Below are 25607 nucleotides of genomic sequence, written 5' to 3'. Positions count from 1 at the left end.
TTTATTTTTCTTCATAAGACTCTGACACTTGAAGGGACATTGCTATGTTTGAGTGTAGAGTTTTCTAGGTTTACCTTTATTACAGTGCAATTGTTAGTATTTGAGAGTGGCAAGGAATGAATGGTTTGTGTTGTCATCAAGCGGTTGATTGTAGCATTACAGGTAGCTTGGATATGTAGACATTTTTTAAATATCTTGATGTGACTAAAGGTATTCTTCTCTTAGAACTGTAGAACAATGCTGTGTTCAAAGAAAATGATGTTTGATGTGTGATATCCTGACTAAATGCATCTACTGAAATGTGTTGGAGTGCCCCTTTAAATTCATATACTTTACAAACTGTTACATCTGCAGCATTTATCTCTTTTGTGGGTGTAACTTTACATCTTGTAATTGTTTGTGCTTGAAATAAAGATGTTTGACCTCTTGACACCTGAGGGTGTTTATTTCTCTTGTACTTTGAACCTGAACTCCAAAGTATAAAGCTTTGTTTCCTAATTATATTTGGATTGGAATTTTATTTTAGAGTTTTTTTTACACATTGCAATAATAGTTCAAATTTGTTTCTGTATGAATCAGCTATTTTAGTATTATTCGTATACTAATATAGCTTTTGTTAATATTTAGAATTTGTATTTTTATATTTTGTTTTCACTTTAATTTTACCTAAAGTTTTACTAAATATGTTCAGTTTAAAAAAAAAAAGCCTAAATAGTTTTTTTTTATCAATTTATTTATTCTATTAAACTAGCTTAAATAAAAGCGTTTCCATATTTTATTTTATTTCTGTTAATTTAGTTTCAAGTAACGAAAAGTTAACGAAAATAACCGTAGAATTAATTGGTTAAAAAGTAGGTAAAGATAAGAGTCAAAAAGTAGCTAATCTAGTCACCAGAGGGCGCTAAACAACAACTTTTCCTTTCTATCACAGGACAGCGATTAAACTTCCCCTCCATTTGAACAATGCGGTCATTATATCTGAAAGTGGCTTGACTACCATTATGATTCATTCATCTCATAAAATGGAGTAAATGAAAGCATTTCCCTCTAAATGCCACTTATGATAATCCTGAAAGTTAATTTCAAAATGCAAACAACGGCAATGACCTTGCATATTTTTTGTTTGTTATAATTTGGTTATTTAGGCAATGTGCATATACTGCAGTTATGTTGAAATTCAAAAATGTAATTTGTTAAATATATCACCAGCGGTCTATATAACAAGCAGTTTGTTTGCACCATACTGCTACATTTACAAAGATGAGATGCAGTAACAGATAATGACATAAGAGATCAACTGAGATCTTCAACTCAAATTTGGCAGTACCTATTCTAAAAATCAGCCCACACCCATCAGCAAGGTGCTAAACACCACCAATGCCTGCTGTCCCACAGCACCTACAAAGATTTTAAGAACAGACATCACCCCATAATGACATTTCCCCTTCACTCGTTTGCTAGCTCTCTCTCTCTCTCTCTCTCTGTCTCTGGATGATTCCCCCGGCCTTGCTGTGCTGTACAGTGCAGTGGGAGAGCAGGGGCAGTAATGCAAAGGCATTGATTATGGCAGATAATTCAGAGCTTTGATGTGGATAATGCAGCCCATCTCTTCCTGCACTGGCTGTGCACTCCCAGCCCCGGGGGCCACAGAGGATATTGGGTTTACAGACACTGCTCAGTCTCTCTCTCTCTCTCTCTCTCTCTCTCTCTCTATCTATCACACACACACACACACACACACACACTCTCTCTCTCTCTATATCACTCACACACTATCTCTCGTGTGCACTTTTATGTGCTTTTGACTTAGGCAAGATACAGTATTTTATTATACAGCTTTGCATTATAACATTGTATTTTATTAACCATTAAGCTGATTATTCAAGAGGAACCATTGAGGTTTTTCTCTCTTGGTTGCTTTATGTGTGTGTGTGTGTGTGTGTGTGTGTGTGTGTGTTGTTCAGGTATACCTTACATTATGGGGAAAAATGTCCCCACAAATATGGCAATATCCACAGTCCTTATCCTTGTGGGCACATTTGTTGGTCCCCATGAGGAAAGCTTTTAAACCATACTTTTTTTTTTTTAATCTAAAAATGCAGAAAGTTTTCTGTGATCTGTAGGTTTAGGGGTAGGGGTAGGGTAAGGGGATAAAAAAATACAGTTTGGACAGTATAAAATGTCGGAATGTCCCCATAATACATGGAAACCAGTGTGTTTGTGTTAGGGTGGCTTACTGGGGGGGGGGTGTTAACCTCTCACCCCCTCACTTGTTTCTCCACTAGAAGTATGTAATGTATGCAAAATACCATCCAGATAATTTGACATTTAGGGTATGCTCAAAGAATGTATCTTTTTTATCAACAGGTACTTCAAGATCTGATTGGTTATATTAGCGGAGGTTTTGTTCACTGATCAACTTTTGACTGTTTCTATTAGATGAGGGGCAGTTGCGGCCTAAAGGTTAGAGAGTCACACTTGTAACCTGAAGGTCGTGGGTACGAGTCTCAGTACGGGGGGAGTGAATGTACAGTGCTCTCTTCCACCTTCAGTAACCACGACTGAGGTGCCCCTTGAGCAAGGCACCGAACCCCCTGTTGCTTCCCGGGCGCTGGAGCAAATTGCCCATTGTTCCGGGTGTGTGTGTGTGTGGGTATTCACTACTCACTGCTGTGTGTGCTCTTGTTTGAGTTAAATGCAGTGCACAAATTCTGAGTATGGGTTACCATACTTGGCAACATGTTACGACAATGGCAGTTCATTATGCAGATTATCAGAGGGCACCGAAATCTGTTTCCAGGTCCCTGCAAGAGTACTGTGGTTGAAGGATTTGTTGGATCATCATAAATATCTAGATCAGATCTCAGTTTTGTTCCAAGTTCACTTTCTTCACCATCACAATCTAGATCAGTTCGCAATTTTTCAAATATCAGTTCTCATCAGCAGTGTTGTAATTTGACTTTTTTTTTTCTTTCTCCATTTTATGCCTTTATTTCGATAGGACAGTAAGTGGAGAGGAAGCAAAGTGTGAGAGAGATAGGGAGACAGGATCGGGAAAGGTCCATGAGTTGGGACTCGAACTCCAGACGCCTGAAGTGCAACAGTGCTACATGTTGGTGCCCATCAGTGCTGATGTAATTTAACATTTTAAGACTAACAACACTGTTCTGTGTTCTCGTTTTTAACCTAATTCACAGTTTAATAATAGTCTTGTATAATTATTAATTATGGGCTGTTATGGTAATTAAGCAAAACTTGGTTCGTTTCCATTTCTTATGAAGGGGAGTTGACTGGGCGGGTGAGAGCAGAAGATTTCAAAAGTCCAAAAATAAGGGCCACCCTAGTGTGCATGTGTGTGTGTGTGTGTGTGTGTGTGAATACCTGTGCTGCATCCTCTGAGGATGCTTGTGTGTGTGTCAGGATGTGTTTCTCTTGTGTAAATCATGTGTTCCATGATCTTTTTTTCCTCTGTTTCTCCAGTGTGTCTCCACTGTATTTATTTAGTTGTGTCTGTTTGTGTCTGGAATCCTTTGCATGCTTGCTTTTTTTTTCACACTGTTTTTCCCATTTCCCGGAGACACTGATTCATGTGAATAGGCACAGACTCGTTTAACAAAAGAAAGGAACTAACTTATTTCTCATGATTTTTTTGAGCTGTAGTTGACTTGGAACTGATTGAACTCAGTTGGTGCTGTTTTTGCATAAATAGACAAATGTTGTGCAAAATATAGTCATTTTGTATTTCAGATGTAAATAACACATAATAGTGCATGTCTTACATGTCCTTTTGTCCCTGTGGATTTAAAACACACTTTTCACACTCTCAATAATTTATATACTGTAATTTGTCCCCTAACAATGTCCAACATACAGGCAGCACAGTAGTCCCCTGTTTTTTTTTTTTTGGCATTTTACTCGTACAAAAATAGTGTAACATAATTAATATAATTATTTATTTGGTAGAAATTACACTTTTAACCCTGCAGGAATAAAATTGCCAATTAATTTGTTAGGGTTATTTTTATACCTAGTACTTTATGTACTAAATCCTGTTTACACTTTTTGCATATTTTGACATAATTATAGCTTGATTGGAAATGCTGGAAACAATAAAAATGTTATGTTTGGTGGCGGAATTTCTGAATATGAATTGAACTGAATTGAATTTGAACCGAGGCAGCAAACAATATTTTAAGGAAGCGGAATTAAAATGAATTGAAATTCAAATAAATGTATAGAATGTAATTGTATCACTATTTGGAATGTTCTGAAAACATTTACAAGTCCTTGTAGGTTTATAGGCCTTATGGACAGAGAGAATGATGATAGATAGATAGATAGATAGATAGATAGATAGATAGATCTACATGTTGGTGCCCATCAGTGCTGATGTAATTTAACATTTTAAGACTAACAACACTGTTCTGTGTTCTCGTTTTTAACCTAATTCACAGTTTAATAATAGTCTTGTATAATTATTAATTATGGGCTGTTATGGTAATTAAGCAAAACTTGGTTCGTTTCCATTTCTTATGAAGGGGAGTTGACTGGGCGGGTGAGAGCAGAAGATTTCAAAAGTCCAAAAATAAGGGCCACCCTAGTGTGCATGTGTGTGTGTGTGTGTGTGTGTGTGAATACCTGTGCTGCATCCTCTGAGGATGCTTGTGTGTGTGTCAGGATGTGTTTCTCTTGTGTAAATCATGTGTTCCATGATCTTTTTTTCCTCTGTTTCTCCAGTGTGTCTCCACTGTATTTATTTAGTTGTGTCTGTTTGTGTCTGGAATCCTTTGCATGCTTGCTTTTTTTTTCACACTGTTTTTCCCATTTCCCGGAGACACTGATTCATGTGAATAGGCACAGACTCGTTTAACAAAAGAAAGGAACTAACTTATTTCTCATGATTTTTTTGAGCTGTAGTTGACTTGGAACTGATTGAACTCAGTTGGTGCTGTTTTTGCATAAATAGACAAATGTTGTGCAAAATATAGTCATTTTGTATTTCAGATGTAAATAACACATAATAGTGCATGTCTTACATGTCCTTTTGTCCCTGTGGATTTAAAACACACTTTTCACACTCTCAATAATTTATATACTGTAATTTGTCCCCTAACAATGTCCAACATACAGGCAGCACAGTAGTCCCCTGTTTTTTTTTTTTTGGCATTTTACTCGTACAAAAATAGTGTAACATAATTAATATAATTATTTATTTGGTAGAAATTACACTTTTAACCCTGCAGGAATAAAATTGCCAATTAATTTGTTAGGGTTATTTTTATACCTAGTACTTTATGTACTAAATCCTGTTTACACTTTTTGCATATTTTGACATAATTATAGCTTGATTGGAAATGCTGGAAACAATACAAATGTTATGTTTGGTGGCGGAATTTCTGAATATGAATTGAACTGAATTGAATTTGTTTTATGTATTACAATTTTAAATTAGTCATACAAAATAACGTTTAATAGTATTTTTGTCCGTTTTGACAGGTCCTCGTCACTGTTTGTATTCACTGTATGGAAAAGAGTAGCTTGGACCGTCTGCCTAATATAATCTTCTGTGTTCTATTCAAGAAAGAGAGTCAAACAGGTTTGGAACAATATGAGGGTGAGTACACAATAGAGCTGGGTTGGCAATAGTGATTCATCAATTTTAATCAGTTTTCATTTTGATGAACCAATATCGATTCTTAAATCCCAAGATCTTTTAGCCTATGCTTTTTTTTTTTCCCCAGTAATCATGTCATGTCTATGTTATCAGCTATCATGTCTAATTTAATGGCTAATAAGTCAATGCTACAACCACTGAAAGACAGTCAATAAAACAGCTTGTCATGCAACATTATAATTTACTTCAGTGTCCATGACTCATTAGTCAACTTATAGTGAAATTGCAATTGAATTTAGACGGCTGTGATTACTTGTATTCAATGTACTTGCATATACTGTAATACAATATAACATAACATAATTTAACATAATTTATTATAATATAATATAATATAAAAGGTATCTTAAGTTTACTTAAAGAAAGTGCATTTTCATGACTTTCATGTACACTTTGTAATGACGTCAAATTAAACATTTTACTTTGTAGTGCATTTTAAATTATTGTTATACTAATTGTTATATTTGCTTTTGTCAAGCTTTAAAGAAGTACACTTAATTTGATGTGTTGACTAACACACTAAAGCACATGTAAAGTACACAAAGTTATTATATTTTAAATGCACTTAATTGCAACTTCATCATTACAAATGTGTATTTACAAATATATTTAAATACAGGTTTCAACAGAAATGACATTAAAGTATATTTTAGTTTACCATAAATGTACATTCAACATTACACTTTAATCATATTTCATATACATATAATTATGAATGACATAATAATTATGAAATGACATAAGATGTACGTATGTCCTATTTAAGTGGGTAAAAAAGAGAACACTCTTAAGTTTAACTAACGGCATTTAATATAAATATTAACTATAATACATTTTCATTTAATTGTAACATGAAATTTGAAGTGTCTGAAAACATTACATTCACTTCACACTTAAGTACATTCTTTAATTTCCATGATAAGTGCTCTTTTTAAAAGTATAGATAGATAGATAGATAGATAGATAGATAGATAGATAGATAGATAGATAGATTGATTTTTGGGGTGAACTAAGGGCATCTTGAAACTGCTCAACAGAGACTTTAGCAAAAGTTTTGAGTAAGTTTTTCTGGGTTTTGACAGGTCCTCGTCACTGTTTGTATTCACTGTATGGAAAAGAGTAGCTTGGACCGTCTGCCTAATATAATCTTCTGTGTTCTATTCAAGAAAGAGAGTCAAACAGGTTTGGAACAATATGAGGGTGAGTACACAATAGAGCTGGGTTGGCAATAGTGATTCATCAATTTTAATCAGTTTTCATTTTGATGAACCAATATCGATTCTTAAATCCCAAGATCTTTTAGCCTATGCTTTTTTTTTTTCCCCAGTAATCATGTCATGTCTATGTTATCAGCTATCATGTCTAATTTAATGGCTAATAAGTCAATGTTACAACCACTGAAAGACAGTCAATAAAACAGCTTGTCATGCAACATTATAATTTACTTCAGTGTCCATGACTCATTAGTCAACTTATAGTGAAATTGCAATTGAATTTAGACGGCTGTGATTACTTGTATTCAATGTACTTGCATATACTGTAATACAATATAATATAACATAACATAATTTAACATAATTTATTATAATATAATATAATATAAAAGGTATCTTAAGTTTACTTAAAGAAAGTGCATTTTCATGACTTTCATGTACACTTTGTAATGACGTCAAATTAAACATTTTACTTTGTAGTGCATTTTAAATTATTGTTATACTAATTGTTATACTTGCTTTTGTCAAGCTTTAAAGAAGTACACTTAATTTGATGTGTTGACTAACACACTAAAGCACATGTAAAGTACACAAAGTTATTATATTTTAAATGCACTTAATTGCAACTTCATCATTACAAATGTGTATTTACAAATATATTTAAATACAGGTTTCAACAGAAATGACATTAAAGTATATTTTAGTTTACCATAAATGTACATTCAACATTACACTTTAATCATATTTCATATACATATAATTATGAATGACATAATAATTATGAAATGACATAAGATGTACGTATGTCCTATTTAAGTGGGTAAAAAAGAGAACACTCTTAAGTTTAACTAACGGCATTTAATATAAATATTAACTATAATACATTTTCATTTAATTGTAACATGAAATTTGAAGTGTCTGAAAACATTACATTCACTTCACACTTAAGTACATTCTTTAATTTCCATGATAAGTGCTCTTTTTAAAAGTATGCTTAAGTGTACTTCTTTTTCACAAGGGATTATTATAGTACCAATGGACAGGTTTCCCTGTACGATTTACAGCGTTTTTTTCTCCCTTAAGGAAAATTGACGCCGTACTGTACTGGACATATATCCAAATTAATCAAACTGAATTGGGAACTCAATTTGTGTCAATACCTAGCTCTAGTAAACAATGTCAGAATTTAATGTTTGCATGAATTATTCCTTTATAGTATCAGCGTATCTACTTCATATGACCTGTCGACCCCCTTGCTCCTATAACTAGGGCTCCTGTCAAGGGTCACTGGAGTCCCCCTTCACCCTCGGCCCTCACATACACAAACTCTCCAGACACGGAGACCTCTTTGGGACCCTACATCCGTCTTCAGCCATTGGCTGCCACTTTGCCTCAGCCACTTCACCTTTCTCCAGTAAGCCTCCTGACCTCTCCAGGGAAAAGCTGAGCGACTGCTTTCATTTGTGTTATCTTTCCACATGCTCTCAGCCTTCTTTCAGTCTATATACCTAGGTTTTGTAGCCTCTCTCCAGACTAGCGTACCCCTAAATGTTGACAGTTTAAACCATTCAGCAGTGTCTCGGACCCCAAACAGAGTATTTATTAGGACATACTGGTGTCTCAAAGTGTTTTCTCTCATATTCATTCATCAAGTCTTGTCTTTCATTTTATCTGCCCATTTCTTCCTCTGTTTTCTGTTTATCTGTTTATGAGACAACGAACAGACACTTACGGCAGGTCTGCACTGTCTTAAAGATGTTCTTCTGGAAACTCTCCTTCTTCTTCCCTCCCTCTATCAGGGTGCTGATCTTTCCCCTCACTCCATCCGTCTCTGTCATCCTCTCTCTCTCTTTCTCCTTCGCCGAGCCTTTGCTGATGCACTCCTGGCCATTAATAAAAATTTTATACATAGTCAGGAAGTGCATTTGCAGCAGGAGTGGCTGGAGGCTCTCAGGACTGCAGGAAATGAGCCTCTGGCTGGCGGCCAGCTCGGCTATTCCAAGGGGCCGTAGGCTCGGCCAATCAGAGAGCTCGGTTCACTTAATGGAATATGGATACTTCACCCCCCAAACTATTAGCGACAATTACGTGGTGCGAAGGGGGGACAGGGAATGTGTGTTTGTGTGTTGCGACTGCGAGAGGAGTTTGGGTTGTGTTTTGATGGGTTGTGGATGTGTGTGTGTTCACATCTTCGCCCATGTCCGTGTAATGGGGTGATGATTTGTAAGTATCTCCATGTGTGTATGGGACCAGGCTGCGAGAGGGGCAGCGGGGAAAGATGGGGAGAACGGAGGGGGGGTGGGCATTAATTCTGATCAGATACAGATGGTGGTGTTTACGTAGCTCAGTGGTAAAGAGCAGGAGGATGAGAGGGCTTGACTAGTTGTTTGGAAGTATAAGCTCCGCCTGAGTGTGTGGAGTTAAGGCTGCTTTAAAAATTATACGTCAAGGATTCTGCAAGAACGGCTCAGTCTGCTTTCTGGGGTTTAGTTTAAAGGGACAGTTCATGCAAAAAAAATAAATAAATCATAATTTACTCACTCTCATGTCATTCCAAAACTGTATGACTTTCTTTCTGTGGAACACAAAAGGACACATTTTTAATTCTGTATCGGTCACTCTTTTCCACGCAGCTTCAATGAATAGGAGGTACAAGCTCCAAAAATGATGCAGAGGTACTGTAAATGTAACATAGAAGTGATTCATATGACTCTGAAATTTTAAGCCATTTACTGCTGTGAGCGAATTGAACTTGAGAACCAACAGGGTCTGATTCGGGAACGAATCATTCAAAGGGGATCTGTGAGTTAGATCAGTTAATTGAAAAGATTCAAAAAAGATTTATTCATAAATCACACATCACTACTTCTCCAATGAACTCTTAAAACAATGCCAATGACAGCTAGAGTGGATTAATTAGTGGGGTTTTTAGTGCAAAATTTTTACAGTTTACTGCACTTTGTTATTCTTCTAGTTTTTTACTTATAGTAGCTTATAACAAACAGTCTCGCACATTCACAAGAAATAACTTCAGCATTGCAAAATATGGTTTATGATATTTTATTGTGCTTTTTTCAGTGTTGGGGGTAACACATTACAACTAACGCAAGTTACATAATCAGATTACTTTTTCAAGCAACTAGTAAAGTAACGCATTACTTAAAAATGTACAATAAAATTACTTTTTTCAAATAAGTAATGTAAGTTACTTTGTTTTCTCATTTATTCATGGACACCTCTCCTATCACCATACTGAGAGAAATTGGGAGTGAGGTGCAGAGGCACTTCCTTTAGCCAGATGCTTATTAATTTAACTTACAGATGCCAAAATATAACTTTTGTGTTTTTTGTTTTTAAATAAACAAATAAGCAAGCCCAGCCCAGGTGACAAAATGTAACACAAAAGGAATGTAATGCATTGCTTTCCATAAAGAGTAACTAAGTAATGCAATCAGTTACTTTTTTATGGAGTAACGCAATATTGTAATGCATTACTTTTAAAAGTAACTTTCCCCAATACTGGCTTTTTTGAAACATGACAGCCTCAGATCTCATTCCCTTTCATTATATTGAAAAGATGGTCTTCAAAAATTCACCGTTTGTGTTCCACAGTTATACAGGTTTAGAACAAGGTGAGGCTAAGTAAATGGTGACAGAATATTCATTTATTTTATGTGAACTTTCCCTTTAACCGACCTGGATGAGGCAGGGCCATGAGTAAGGGGTGTTTTGTAACTCAATATTACAGCTTCATCAGCAGTGGTGCTTTGACATGGGAAGTGATCATTACACTAACACTGTCATAACAGAAAACACACGCACAATTACACAAACACTCTCAGTTTCTCTATTTATCAGACCCCAACATCAGAAGTCCATTGAGCTTTTATTTGCTTTTCTAGCCTGTTTGGTCTTTTTCTGCCCCCCCCCATTCTATCTTTCTTTTTCATTTTTGTGTTTCAAACAGACAAACGTGCAAATCCCTCTTGTTCACGCACAAACAGAATGCATAGTGCCGGCAGAAATGAATGACTTTGTCAGCTGTGTGCCGGTCATTAACCAGGCCATTTAACATTGATCCTTCTATGGCCCAGCACTGCCTCTCTCTCTCTCTCTCTCTCTCTCTCTCTCTCTCTCATTGTCTCTCTCCCTGGCAGTATGATTGCCATGGGCTGAGGCAGTGGCAGGCCTTGGGGGAAAATGCAAACCAGTCAATGTTCCCATTACACTCACACACATACTGATAGAAAGTGAGATGGGTACATGCTATTGCATCATATAGATTGGAGAAGATAAAAAGGACTGGAGTAATTTTACGTCATTGCTATAAATGTATTATTTTGGGAAATTTGTACTTCACTCCAATATTATTGAAACAGATACTTATACTCAATTGAATTTTTGTGACAAACACCTACTTAAAGATCTAATCCAGTCAGATTCCTGTACATTATAACTTATTTTCACAGTAAAACAAGCGACCCCTAGAGGACGCAGTTCGAAGTTCCCATGAAAGGGAACAAAAAAACAAAACAAAACAATCAATTTAAATTATAAAATGTTTTTAATTTCCATAATAAAAAAGGACAATTTTCTGTCCATTTTCCATCAGTTTGATATTGCCTTTGATAAAGTATCTAGAGCTTGCCTTCACAATCCATTATAAATATTAAAAATTGGGTCAATTTTGAACAACTGTAAATGATAAAATATCCAACGTAAAATGACTATAAAATCAGCTAATAAGTTATAAGTTTAACAATTTATAGGTTTGACAGCATTGATTTCAAACATTTATTAGCCTTACATAATCGTGCATTTACATTTAAATTATGTTCAATTTGATTTTTTTGTTTTCTTTTTTTTTAAATAAAATTGTAACATAGAAACATTGTTAGAAAAAAAACTTTTTTCCCCCAAAAAATTGAGAGACCTTTAAGAGTATTTTTTTTTTAATTTCCTGTCAGTTTCTAAAGTTTAAAAAGTTTATTTTTAAAACTTACTTAAAAGTAAATAAAATGTTTTACTGTACTGCATGTTAAATTTATACATTTAAGTTTTTGGGCTGAAGCTGTTCAGTCATGTGTTTTGAGTGTGTTTAATATAGAGAAACCTGATTAACTCTCTTCTCTCTGCACTGTTTGGCCATCCTAGCTATTTCCCTCGACAGGAAGCCAGGAAGCACCCCTCTTCCTGCCCCATTACGCACACAGACATACACACACTCACATTAACACACACACACACATATGCTCACATACACACAAAATGTGTCCTGTTACCTTGGAGATACCTTCCATGTGCTATCAATAGTCTGACATGAACACATATGAATATCCTGTATATTTTATTCTCCAGCCAGTGCATTCACATTATTCTTTTGTTTATTTCCATTCTGGAAAATTATAAACCTTTCAACACTGCAGACCATAAATAATCCTTACTTTCATCTAAATCTTCATTTGTTCGTACTTGAAAATTTCACTGCCATTATGATAAGGCAATTTATTGTCTGTTGGCAATGACTGAAGTGAAGTGGAAAGGAACATGGGCTGGGTTCCAATCCGTCATGCACTCGATTGAGACACTGAATTATTCACTGTTCTAGGATGTAACCAGCTCTAGGACAGCTGCTAGCTGGCACAAACACATCAGAATGGGTCAGTGCGTTCCCAAATGTTGAGTCTACAACCACATGAAGCTCTTAGAGTAAAAAGTGGCACGTAATGTTCATATACCTCCACGTTCTGTTCATGGTCATTAACCATGAAGTTTAAGGTCTTCTTCTGATTTTTTTAATTTTATTTATTTTTTTGTCTTTTTTTTAATGTAGAGTTGCCATGCACTTATTTCCCTTATACAGTGCCCCAAAATATATTTGGACACTTTTAGACACTTAAAGCACCCTTTTATTGCATTAGAAACATTATCAAACCAAGTGGCATCTGCAAAAAAATGCTATCTTTTCTCAGAGCTAACTTCAGACTTTTAATCAGTTGGTGTCAAAGTGATTTTTAATGAATGTATGAAGTCAGTTCTCCTCAAGTTCACACAAGTCTCATAGTCATTACATTATTACATTGCATGCTTCATTCTACATATTCATTTAAAATGTGATATGTTGCTTCTAATGCACAGACTCTACATACTTTTAACTGTAGCATAAGTGCCCAAATACTTATTGGTGCTACTGTATGCCAGAATAATAGCAGCATGAATGGAGCTGTTGATATGTATTCCGAATGCTGCCTGAGCTGTTCGACTCTTTATGGTTCCAAGAACCGACGCATATTTCTCCATGAAGTTCTTGTCAGTTATTGTGATTCTCATCTCTCTCCCTCATTGTTTTCATCATCTATCATATTGTTGACTCATATCTTCGTTCTTTTTGTCTATCTCTCACTGTCTTCATCATCTCTCTCTCTTTATCTCCTGTTCCCTCCCTCCCTCTGTCCATCTTGTTAGGCTTAGCTCAGGGAATCATATAGAACAGTTCCTGAGGGGGAGAAAATGAGAGATTGGGTTTCAGCCCGATGATGCCACTTAGCCATTAACTATCTCCAGCAAAACCAAGCACCCCAACCCCCTCAGCCCAGCCTCCTTCCTTCTACCATTCATATCCAACCACCCCTCCTCCTCTTCCTCCTCCCCGTCCCATCTCCCTCCCTCTCTCCCTCACTGTTTCCCACCCTCTCTCTCTCTCTCTCTCACACACACACACATATACACACACACACACTCTCTGGGAGTGAGTGGATGATCGCATGAGCAGGAAGCGCTGACCGAACACAGATAGAGAGAGAAAAAGAGAGACAGAGAGTGAGAGAGAGACAACCCAACATTCACATTTTCAGCTCATACTGAGAGAAGACAAACTACATAGCCACTGCTGTGCTCTTTCCACACTGTTATGTGGAAGTAATTCTGAAAAGCAAAGCTCCTCTCCGTTACTTTGCCCTGGGGACATTGTTGTTTCTTATTCAAATAAATTGGGATATTCCGTGTGACATGTTGTGCTCATTTCCACAAGAATTGTGTCTTTCTTCTGAGTGCTCTTTGAACGTGCAGTGCTCAAGCTGTTCCCTGATAAAGGCTGTTGCAGTTCTCAGGAGGGAATGACTGAGCGCTAAGGAACCAGGATTGCTTGCACGTGTGGGACAAGTTGTGAAGAAGCATTTGGAGGCAGAAGAGAGAAAACTGCTCAAGAAAACATAAAGGAAAGAAAGAAAACAATAAAGAAAGAAACAAACATAAAATACTGTTTTGCTGCAGAATGGATCTCCCTCCTTTTAGGGGTAAGTGCTTTTTTATTTAAATCTCTTTTAGTCTAAGTCTTAATCTGTTTTGTCTATTTTTCACTTTTTTTGTTTTAGCTCAAATGGTTTTCTCTTGAGATCCTCCAGATCTAGTTCTAGATGTTCTCTGAATGAAATACAATCTAGTTGACATATAATGGGAGTAGAATATCATCCGAGTGAGAGATGATTTCTGTGTGTCGCGTAGTGCCCTAAACTCAAGTCCTACTCTGATCCAGCCAATGCACAGGGCTTCAGGCATAAAGGCATGGAATTGATTGTCCTCAAGGTCGGAGATGTCAATACTACCTAGTTTGTGCTGGCAGAGGCTGATGGAGAGGTTGGAAGTGGAGTGGGAAAGGACATGGGACAGCGCTGCACACATGCATGCTCACAACGGTCTACTTCAAAGTTTCTGTGTGTTTGGAACTAAGAGATAAAGTTCTTAAAGTAGACGCCGGTAAAAAGAATGTGAATTTTGTGAATGGCGCAGGTTTACAACAACAGTGGTTCAAATGTATTAAAATGTCTCAAATTTCCTCACTCTGTCAGTTAATTCTGATTATATTGTCATAATAGTTTAATTTATTAATATGAATCTATTAATCTGTAATGTTTACATTACAGTTTTACATTTACAGCACAGTTTGTCAGTCATTTTTGTGTTTCTCTCACTGAGTCTATATTTATGTTATATATTCCTCCTTTCTCTTAGTGACCATCCCCCTTCCTCTTTTCAGTCTCTCTCTGTTTCTCTCTCACCCAAACTTGCTTGTCTGCAGTGTCTATTTCAGTCCTTCCTGGGGGTCGGATTCGGCACATCCGGAATCTCATACAGTTTATTGTCATTCAATCCCACTGTGTTCCCAGAGGGGCGAGAGGGGCAGATCCCAGGGTCCTGGTGCCTGACAACACAAGACCAGCCACAATTAAGCCTGGTCTCTAGGAGCGTATATATGCCCTCTGCGAAGCCCTCAGCCCTTACCCCCTGCGACTACCAGCTAATCAACCCACAGTCAGCAATTGCCAATCTGCCACTCTATCGGAGTCAGAGAGAGAGCAGAAATGGAAAATGGATATCTCTAATGACAGTTAGCCTGCAGGAAGTCAGACTGGCCTTATGGCTGGCTGCAGAATTGCTGGATGCTTATCAGCAGCAGCAGGGGTCAATGAAAGGAGACTGGAGACTTTAAAATAGCACCACAGCATGATGTCATTGGCCCACATCCCATCAGCCCCCAAACAAACGGATGGCATCAGCACCTCATTCACCTGAAGGCCACACCTACTGATAGATAAACATTCTGAAAAATCTTCAAGCTGTTCCAATGTTGTCCAACGACCCTTTACGGGACAAATGTTTTGGCTTTTCTCATTTGCCTGTTCTCTCAGGTTTAAAGTTACTCCCAGTCAGTGGTGTGTGGTGACGTTTATGAATAATATTCATAAACAATACTCTTCTCACCCTCTTCCTGCCCTGGATTGGATTACCCTGGCCAAGGATGTGTGCAAGGTAACGGGTGTAAGGAGCCCCGGGGCAGAGCCGCGAGGTACAGCTCACTCAGCACTGATACTCCCAAAGCGCAGGGGCCTGTCTTCAGGTTACCCCTCATGGCAGGCAGGGCTGAGTAAACACTGCCCTCTCTCCCCTCTTTTTCTCACTCTGGTGCTCCAGATGCAGCTGTCTCTCGCTTGCTCTAAGCTGTATGCATGGTTCCAGTAAAAGTAAAAGTACTCATTTTTTTATGTACTTAAGTAAAAAAGTACTGATAGATTTATTTAGCAATTTTATATAGGCTACTTAATTTAATTTTATATTAGCACATATTTTTTATAATCCTACTGCTCAAAATACCTGGGATTTTCCCAAAATAACCACTATATGGAGTCAAGATATATTTTTGTTGTTGATATGGACTATGTTGACGAGAGTGATGTAGTAATAAAGCCACTTTGATAATTACTGTAGTTACCATGTTCTGAACATCACATCCTTTCTTTTTCCCCCAGATGTAATCTATCTAGGTGGTTGAATAAAAATATTTGGACTTTATATCTAAAAAATTACCTCAACAACTCAAAATTACAACTTAGCACCAGCAAGCTTGTTAGCTAGACAGTTAGCATCAGCTAACAATATTTACTTATTTTCAGTATGGTTATGAATAAACATTCATATCTGTCTACTCGGCTAGTTAATCCAAACAATATAAAAATGTATAGCCTACTGTTGATAAACAATATAAAAACAGACGTAAAACTACTTCATTACTGTCCACCACTGCTTGCATGTCTATTCCCTCTGCTATAGTGGTTTAAATGTGATACAAAGTTGAATCAGGGCTCTTGTGACCTGAAAGAAAAAGAGAAATACAGACAGCCATTAGTGGTGAATGGTTATTGGATTTGCTTTACTTCATCCAATGTGAGATATGCTATCAAGTTTGGAGAGTCAGATAAAGTGTATCCTTTTAAATGTTAAAACCATCCAGCAAAAACTAGAGGATAGAGTCTTCAAATGTGGGACCTGAAAAAAATGATGCTTTGGATGAATGCTGGATTACAGAAACAGATCCCAAACTCTGCCTTCAGGATAGCTGTTCTAAACGGATCCATTTCATAATGAATGCTGAAGTAGTGTAGTTTAACATTCCTCTTTCCTTCAATCCCAGTCATCACCCCATTAAAATAAATTGTACTCTAAATCAGTTTCAGCTAGGTGCTTGCTCATTTAGAGTAATGCTTTTAAGAGGTCATGGTAAGAGCCTATGAATGAGAAGACTTCATCTGAACAACACAATCAATATCCTAGTGTACACTGTCACAATGCAAGCAGATTTGAATTAACATGTCCAAAGTCTGAATGTTCCCTAAACAACAGCCAGTAGCACTTTGGAAGGCACTTAAGTAGCAGTTGTCCACAGAATTTGTTTAAGAGAAAAGAATTGTGCAAGCTCCACTGTAGAGACATGATAGACCAGACCACCAGCCCCAGTACAGCATCGCCCTGGTGTGAGGTCTAGGGCATGTGGGGCTAAAGAGTGCTCTGGGAGAGCTCTGTAGAGTGCTCTTTGTTGGGGGGGGGTTGAGTGGCAGGGTGATCTGCTGGGCTTCCTGATGTCAGCACCTTGCCTGCCATGCCGCTGGAGTGTGACTTATCGATTCTCTGGCACCCTTGCTGCTGCTTTTGGGTGGGGTGGAAGATTGTGTCAGGGGCTGTTATATAGCAGCTTCTGCTCTGGTCTTCTGCTTCACAGATTATTTTACAAACGCACCATGTTCATTGACAGAGTGAGCATGGAGGTGGTTGGGGAACGCTAGTGGGAGGCAGATTTCGGTTAATGGATGGTGGCTTTCCAAATGGTCTGGCTCAGGGGAAGTTCACAGAATAAAAGGGTATTTCATTAATGATCACTTGAGAGGAACTTTTTGGTGAGTTAATGGTAAGAAGGCAGTTCATTAGAAAGTGGCAGTTTAGAAATTTTCTTTGTACTATTTCTCAGAGCCCAGGAAATGCAAAATTTTGAGGTGTAATTTGGGTCTGTTTTTACACAAGAGCACTGCAAGTCAGTGGAAAGTTCCAAATAAACTCCAGTGTAGCCGCGAGTGATAAATGCTCCCAAGTGCTGACACACTTGAGGAAAACCACATGGAGAGGACATGTGCAAATGCTCAAACAAATATGCAACCAAAAGTGCCTGACAAGACACAGATGAGCTAACCCAAAACTTCCTCTCTGGCTTGCCTGCAAATCCGAGACTAAAAGTCCAATGTTGTTTTCGAATAATGAGCTCATGGAAATGAACAGCAGACCCCTTTCAACAATTAGATAAACTGATAGGACCTGACTACAGCTCTCTGCTGGATTTGATGGGGGGGGAGGGTGCTATCTCACCTTTTTTTGCGAGAGCATTCAGGGCTCTTGCCAGGAATTCAGCTGGGGACTGGGATCAGACACTACTTCTTCTAATCACTGCTGTTGTGTGTGGATCTCAATTGCTTATGTCAGAGGCAGTTCTCTTTTCTTGTCCAATCTCTTCATAGGCTGCCTAAAATGTTTGCATTTATCCTTATCACATATTGACTTTTGAAACTGTCTGAGAGTCTGACAAACATCACAAAGTGGTCTTCTCTACATCTGTACATTTCTCGATGGAAGAAAGCAAAACCAATCGTTATCTAATCCAGTGCAATCCAAGGCCTTGTTTGGCTATGACAACCAATAATGCAAGTAGCCTGTTTCTCAATTCCAGGATGCTGATTTGTTCCATGCACATTCCAATAGCCATGTTGTTCCTGTTTATGGAGGATAAGGCTTAACAAAAGAAGGGCTGCAGGGAGGGGCTACTGCAAATTCCTCCTTCTGAGGAAGAGATACCTCAGGACACTGACACTAAGTCTTTTGGGTTCCCCAGTTTCTCACAATTCATTGCTCTGTTTCCATTCCCTTGTGTCAACAGCTGTGTTCTCCAGATGCTAAATTACAGTGTGATGTCAATGGCGTTATGTCTCCATCCTCCGTGTCTAATAATAACCGTAGTTTAGCCATGGACCATCTGAAAGGAGTAAAAGGATTCATATGAACATTTGTTCAATAACTACACATTATGCAGACTCAATTTAAACTTTAACTATTTAATTTTATTCTGAATCTAACAATGATGCCTTTATTCTTTTCTTACTACAGGCTTATCCGATGTACCGTGATATTGGTCAGCCTTGCAGCTCAGCCCCTACCCTGGTGGCCCTAAAAGAATGGATCCAGTACCACCTTTTCGGATGGACCCTGAAAGCCTGGATCTTCAGCAGGTCCCTGTGTTGTCTATTGACCAGATCCGTGCTATAAGGGCTAATAATGACTATGTGGAACGCCCTGTGGCAATGGAGCCTGCCTCTCAGGTTGGTGTCATCTATACACACGATGAACGACACCCTCAGATGTCTCGCAGTCAAAGTCAGCACCAACGTTCCCATTTAGCCCACGTAAGTCGCTCCAGTACCGTGAGCTCCATGTCCCGTGGCAGTGCTGCTTCGGATCAGAGACTTCTTACTGGATTAACGCCTTCCCATTCTGGTCTAGCGGCTGTAGTGAGGTCCCAGCCCAAAGGTGACATGAAACCCGAGTCGCTGGGCAAAGGACTGGCTGACGGTGAGGACTTGGGCCTTCATCTCTTCATCTGTGAACGTTGTGGCCACTGCAAGTGCCAGGAGTGCTGTGCCCCTCGTAATTTGCCCTCCTGTTGGACCTGTGGCCAGCGCTGCTTGTGTTCTGCAGAAAATGTCTTGGAGTACGGCACCTGCCTGTGCTGTGTGAAGGGTCTGTTCTACCACTGCTCGGCAGATAAGGAGGACAACTGTGTCGACCGACCATGCTCCTGCGCCCCAGCTCACGCCTGCTCCCGCTGGAGTGCTATGGCCTTCCTGGCACTCTGCCTGCCTTGCCTGTGCTGCTACCCTCCTGCCAAGCTGTGCCTCACTCTGTGCCAGCGTGGGTACGATCGTGCCACCCGTCCTGGCTGCCGATGCAGCAACACCAACACTGTGTGCCGCACGATCTCTGCCACCAACCCTGCACCCTTTCGTAAAACCCTGGAAAAGCCTGTATGACAGCATGAATGAGCCTCTTGCAATCCTCCTTCGAGGAGACACCTCTGATGCTGAAGCAGCTGGGTAATTCTGCTAAATTAACTGACCTACTCAAAACCAATCAGGCCTCCCTGCATCATGTCCATCATCATGTATCGTATTTCCCTCTTTTTTTAGTAAACCCTTGTCTATTTATTTATTTATTAGACTTCCAGGATAGAGTTGGGTAATGTGAACCGTATGTAACATACGGGGAGTACGCTATCAGAATTAATGCAGAGGCTGTACTGGGTTAAAGGATCGTCTAGACATGGGAAGCTGTCAACAGAAGTCAGCGCTGAGTCTGTCTTCTTCAGCCTTACTGAATGAAAAAACTGTAAGCAAGCTGGCTCATTCTAGACGTGGATACAGGGCGCTGGTTAGGGAGAAGAGCCCAACCAAAAAAATCTGACTATGTAAGTCAATTCTGTTTGACACCAAAAATGGGACCATAAAAAATCTGAAAATTAAGCTCACCTAAGAGGGATGTGTTTCAAGAGAGGTGGTAAAGAGAGACATTGTGTGCATGATTGTGTGCTAAGGAAGAAGAAGGAAAAATGTGTGTGTATGTGCATGTGTGTATATGTGTGTGCAGTCTCAGGCCGGCATCTGCTGTCAGCAGAAGCCTCTTTTTTATTTTTAGAGGAGCTACTCTGAAAGATAAAGTGTCTGGTCAGGTTTCCAGCCCAGGGCAGCCTGACGCCAACCTCTCCCAAGCATTATTACATCCTCAACTCTCTTTTCCACTGCTGCCCATTGTGCTTTCAAACTGCTCAACAACAGTGATAGGATCCTTGACTGTTTCTGCATCCAACCACGTTGTGGGACCAAACATCAAAAGGGACTGTCTGTCCAACTTTGACAGTGCTCTCAGGATGAGATACAAGCCATTACTTTGAGAGCTCTTGGATAAATTGGCCAGACAACCTGTAGGACCATGATTTAGGTTAACATCAGATCTGAGCAGTATCAGCCAAATGAAGCCATTGTGGTTCCCCGGTTATGCCATACATGGGACATTAACATTTCTAAGGACTTTGGCCTTTCCTGAGGTTCTCTGGTTGGCCCTGAATGCTTCACAGGAAATTAGGTTAATGGAGACTACTGTGTCATCTGACAGGAAGAAGGGATTGAATTGAGACAAGGGCTTAGTCACCTGGCCAGAACGAGGTAGAATACAACACTTGGGAACAAGGTGAAACAGATGCACTGACATCCAAAACTGGGAAGCAAGTTGAACGAAACCTGTTTCAAGTGTGTGTGTTCATCCCCAATAATGCACATTTTGTGAGTTCCTTTGCTATATTTTTGTATGTACATAGAATTCTTATTGTATTTGTATTTGTATTCCATTTGTTTTAATCTGGTTATTATTACCACTTTTTTTCTATTACTGTTGGACATTAACCTTTTCAGATATCTGGCCAATACGTAAGACTAACCATAAGGCTGATTTTGTGTTGTGGAGGAGAGGTCCCTTGTGCATGGCACAGCGTTCCACCGCAGTACTGTAAATTACCCTACAAAATCTTAATAAACAGGCTCTTTTGGGTTGCTACAGAAATAATTAGCTCAAAACTGATTTAAATGTGGTGTTCAGTCAAGGCCTAAACATCCTGAAATATACTTTTCCACAATTACATAAAATACAGTGTCTGACATTACCAAGTTATGCCATTACTGGTTTAGGTTACACACCAGCTTGCAGAGCCAATCATATATTTTTCTACCAATACAATATTTATTGGCATGAGAGCAGAAAACATGCATCACTATCAGAGGCAAGCTTTCACAGGGTGAAACAGTGAGGAGATACCTCTCCTCCACAGTCGCATCCCAAAAGAATGGCTTCTCTAAGAAGGGTCCATGATGTGGGATTTCAGTGTGTAGGTACATACGATTTACAAGAATGCCTAACTGGTGCTGTCCACAGTCTCTTAAGTTAACCACTAAAAGTTCACCATGTTGTATTAGTAAGTATTGCTTTGGTACAATTGTCATCTTGTAAGTTGTAAAAGAGTTAAAGGAGAATATATACAGTATATATATATATATATATATATATGAAGGGTTCAAAAGCCTCTAAGTGCCGTTGGAAATTTTCTTCTAAAATGAGCATTTTTATTAGTCTCCTATGTGTAGGTTCAGTAATTTCACTTTAATGGCAATGAATAGGTTTTTTTTTTGAATTGCCATTAAAGTGAAATAACTGAACATAAACATAGGATCCTGAGAAAAATACTAATTTTAGAAGAACATTTCAGATGGCACTTAGAGGCTTTTGCATCTGAACTCTTCATATATAAAGTCTATACAAATGAATATATATATATATATATATAAAAATATATATATACATTTTACACATTTTGTTGCTGATATTATCATAAAGCCACAGATATTTATTTAAATGGTTGCAAGGAAAGCTATGTATTTATTTCGGGTGAATGATGAAAAGAAATTTAATGAAAAGACCCATGTGATGATTTCAGCTTTTTTCAGAGTGGATTGGTGGGTGTGGCCATAAGGCCATAGATAATAAATGAAATGTTTTGAAATAATCTGTGTATAAGACTTGTTTTTACTTCTTTAAAAATGTTTTGACTACACTGTATGTATAAATTTGAAAATGTGTAAATTGAAATTTCAAGATGTATAGGCAAGGTAAAATCCATCTTTAGCTGAACTGAACTATGCAGGACTTTTAAAGTACCTGTGATATCCACAGGTGCATTTCTGAGTTTTGTGGTATTTACCACTAGTGCAAACACACTGCTATTCTGCAGATGCCTGAAGGAATTATTAAGTGCATAAGTGATCTGTTTAGAAAAAAAATGCTGTGAAGTAGCATATATATGTGTGTGTGTGGACACTTATGGATGTTAGTTTCAGTGCTGAGGGGTTCCGGTCTTTGTCTGTCTCTTTACTCCACCACTCCCCACACTTCTGCAAGTTTTCCTCATAAATAAGTAATCAATGCCATCTCATACTAACGGCCTTGGAAAAGCGAGACTAGAGATGTGTGTGTGGGGGTCTATGAGAAAGAGCATGAGTTACTTCAGAAGTGTGAGAGTGTGTATAAGGTGTGTGTATGTACCACCATTTGTGTGTAATGCCTGCCACACTACCATGCCTAATTTTCCCAGAGCTTCAGAAGCATTAAGTCTGTACCCCAACATCGCCCACCCTCTCTCTAGACTTTGTCCATATAAGAAGATGCTGCATGAATAATACAGATCCAGATATTCCCTTTATGTGTGTGTACATTAAGCTGTAGAGTACATACATCTGTTTGGTGTCTGGAGACACACGGTTCTTGATAGAGCAGCATTCATTAAACTTAATTAAAGGGATAGTTCATCATAAAATGAAAATTCTGTCATCATTTACTCACCCTGATGTCATTCCAAACCTGCATGACTTGCAGAAATATCCAGAAATATAGCATAAATTCTTTTTAAAAGACTTGTGAAAAGTATTAAATTACTTTATGTAATTCGGTTTGGGTTGTTCCGTATGCTCAAACAAGGGGTTTTGTGTAGTGAAACAGGGTTCATCAAGATGTGTCATGGGATACTGTGCACCAGTACAGTCAAAAGTCAGAAAAGACTTCTTCACTAAAGAATAAACTGACTCTGGAGGGATGCTCTTTGCTTTCTTAACCTTTAACCCAGATAATAAAGAGCAAGAAGGGATGGGGTTGGTTGATCTTCTACCATTCTGACCTCATGGCCTCTGAAACCAGTGAGTCCCCCTATGTGGCCCTTGTTTGGCGGGGACAGGCGCTGTTAAGGACACTCCAGGGGTCAGGGATGGAGCTATAGAAGCTGTCAGTCAGAGTTTACAAATCTTACAAATCACTTACATAATTGAGCAATATCAAAGAGGCCTTATTCTAAAGTGAGATGTTTGCCTTCGTAACCATTTGCCTTCGTAAGCCATCTGTTTTGCACTGGTTGCTTAGTTCACCATCTGTTAACTAATCATTTGCCTTGTCATATAACATAAACACAAAATATTAGATCAACTGGGTTCCTTCATATTTGCGCACTCATCAGATTGGAATAAGTAACAAGCCATTTCTGATGGTTGCTTCCAGCATGGTGGCTCCCAAAAGATGAGACTGATGGCAGTATGGCCCTGAGCCACCCTGGGGGGTGCTGGAGCCTCAGAGGCTGGGGGAGAGCTGGAGCCGTTGACAGGTGGAGGTGTGATGGAGAAGCAGGCGCCAGAGAGAGCTGAAAGGGGCTGAAGAGGGCTGAAGAGGGCCACAGTGCCGGGGCAGAGTGGAGCCAGCCTACAAAGCCTAATAACAGGGATTTTGGGCATCAGTGCTCATATATATATATACAGTATATATATATACAGCATATATACACACATACTTATATATATATATATATGTGTGTGTGTGTGTGTGTGTGTGTGTATGAATAAATACTCTTTGTCCCTATAACAAATGTTAAGGTGTTGTTAGCATGAAATCATTTATTTATTTTGCCAGTAGCATTATATTTTAGGCTGAACTTTATTTATTTATTTTTAATTTAAAATAATTTGTAAAAGCAGTATGTATTAACTTCCTAAGTTCTGAAAATTATGTTAAAATGTTATCTTTGTAATGCGTGTTGCTGAGTAGAGAAGAAAGAGCGCACGACGAAGACGAAGATTCAATAATAATCCATTTAATAGTAATCCAAGAGGAAGGGTAACACAAACTCACAACAACATCAATACCGGACAAACTAAAGGAGAAACAGATGAACTTAAATACACAGACCAAATGAAGATAATTAACAAGACACACCTGAACATAATGACATAATCAGACACAAGGGAAAACTAGGTCAAGGAACACATGAGGGAAGAAAACAAACTAAAAGTCCATGTGGTATGACAATCTCTTAATTTCAGTTTGTTAGTGTATAGGTAGGTACCAAGTAAATTTATTCCAATTCTGTCTAGACATGACGCTGTCACGTCACGGCTGCGACAGAGTTTTCTGTTGGCTTGCCGAGGGCCCATCTGTTTTGTGGTGATCGGTTAGAGTTAAAGTATGTGAAGTGTGTTTTAATGTCGGGTTGGCTGAGATCTATATATCTTGCTGCTCTTATGTGGGCAATGAGATGTTGGGAAAGAGGAAATTTGGGAAAGATGGGAGATTACCTCCCTGTTAACAAGTTCCCACCAAACCATTTTCAACCCTGTGGGATTGAAATTCTAGGCAGTTAGGCAGTTTCATCCGATCATCCCTTAGATAGATAAAAGATTTGTAATTTTTAAATAAAATGAGTGTTAGTAATGTGCTTAACATTTTAAAATGTATCTATACAATATAATATTTATATAAATAGTAAAGATGATATAAAGTTTGTTTTATATTATGTGTGTGTATACTGTATGTTATATTATGTGTGTGTGTACTGAGGTGGGACTGTACTTGATGAAAGGATGGAGTGGTGGATGAGTGATGTGCGGCGGGGGAGACGGAAGAGCACAAGGGAAGAAAGAGCGAGGGATTGGGGGAGGAGAGGAGAGGAGGAGGACTGTTTGCAGGCCTGCTGGGTGGCTGAGTGCAGACAGCTGGAGGAGGAGTTGATGGGAATGGTATCTGCAAGGTCAGGGGTCACTGGAGAGAGCTTTAGCACACTTCCGCTGCTGGCCCCATGGCTCTCCAGTCTCTGGAATTCTGCTCCTCCAGCTTCCACTCAAGCTTGTATGTGTTTTAAGCCACATTTCTTCCCTTTTCACTACTTTTCTTTCCTAGTTTTTTTTTTCTCCCTCACTCTGTTTATTTGG

The 25607-nt window shown here is 38.6% G+C and overlaps 1 protein-coding gene across 1 annotated transcript; it reads left to right on the top strand.

The window, feature by feature from the left end:
- The first annotated feature begins 13649 nt into the window (after positions 1 to 13649).
- LOC107697359 (protein sprouty homolog 3-like) lies at positions 13650 to 21846 on the top strand. The gene is made up of 2 exons (XM_016498120.1): positions 13650 to 14183; positions 18871 to 21846. The coding sequence occupies exon 2, from the start codon at positions 18939 to 18941 to the stop codon at positions 19788 to 19790; it is 852 nt and encodes a 283-aa protein (XP_016353606.1). The 5' UTR covers positions 13650 to 14183; positions 18871 to 18938; the 3' UTR covers positions 19791 to 21846.
- The last annotated feature ends 3761 nt before the right edge of the window (positions 21847 to 25607 follow it).

This window comes from Sinocyclocheilus anshuiensis, unplaced genomic scaffold (assembly GCF_001515605.1).
Source record: "Sinocyclocheilus anshuiensis isolate Anshui unplaced genomic scaffold, SAMN03320099.WGS_v1.1 scaffold1095, whole genome shotgun sequence".
In the NCBI taxonomy this organism is placed as follows: domain Eukaryota; kingdom Metazoa; phylum Chordata; class Actinopteri; order Cypriniformes; family Cyprinidae; genus Sinocyclocheilus; species Sinocyclocheilus anshuiensis.
Note: the sequence above shows the minus strand (reverse complement) of the source record. Positions and strands in the feature narration are given on the sequence as shown.

Excerpts from the sequence above, each read along its gene's own strand:
- LOC107697359 (XM_016498120.1), top strand. The coding sequence starts at position 18,939 with ATGGATCCAGTACCACCTTTTCGGATGGACCCTGAAAGCCTGGATCTT.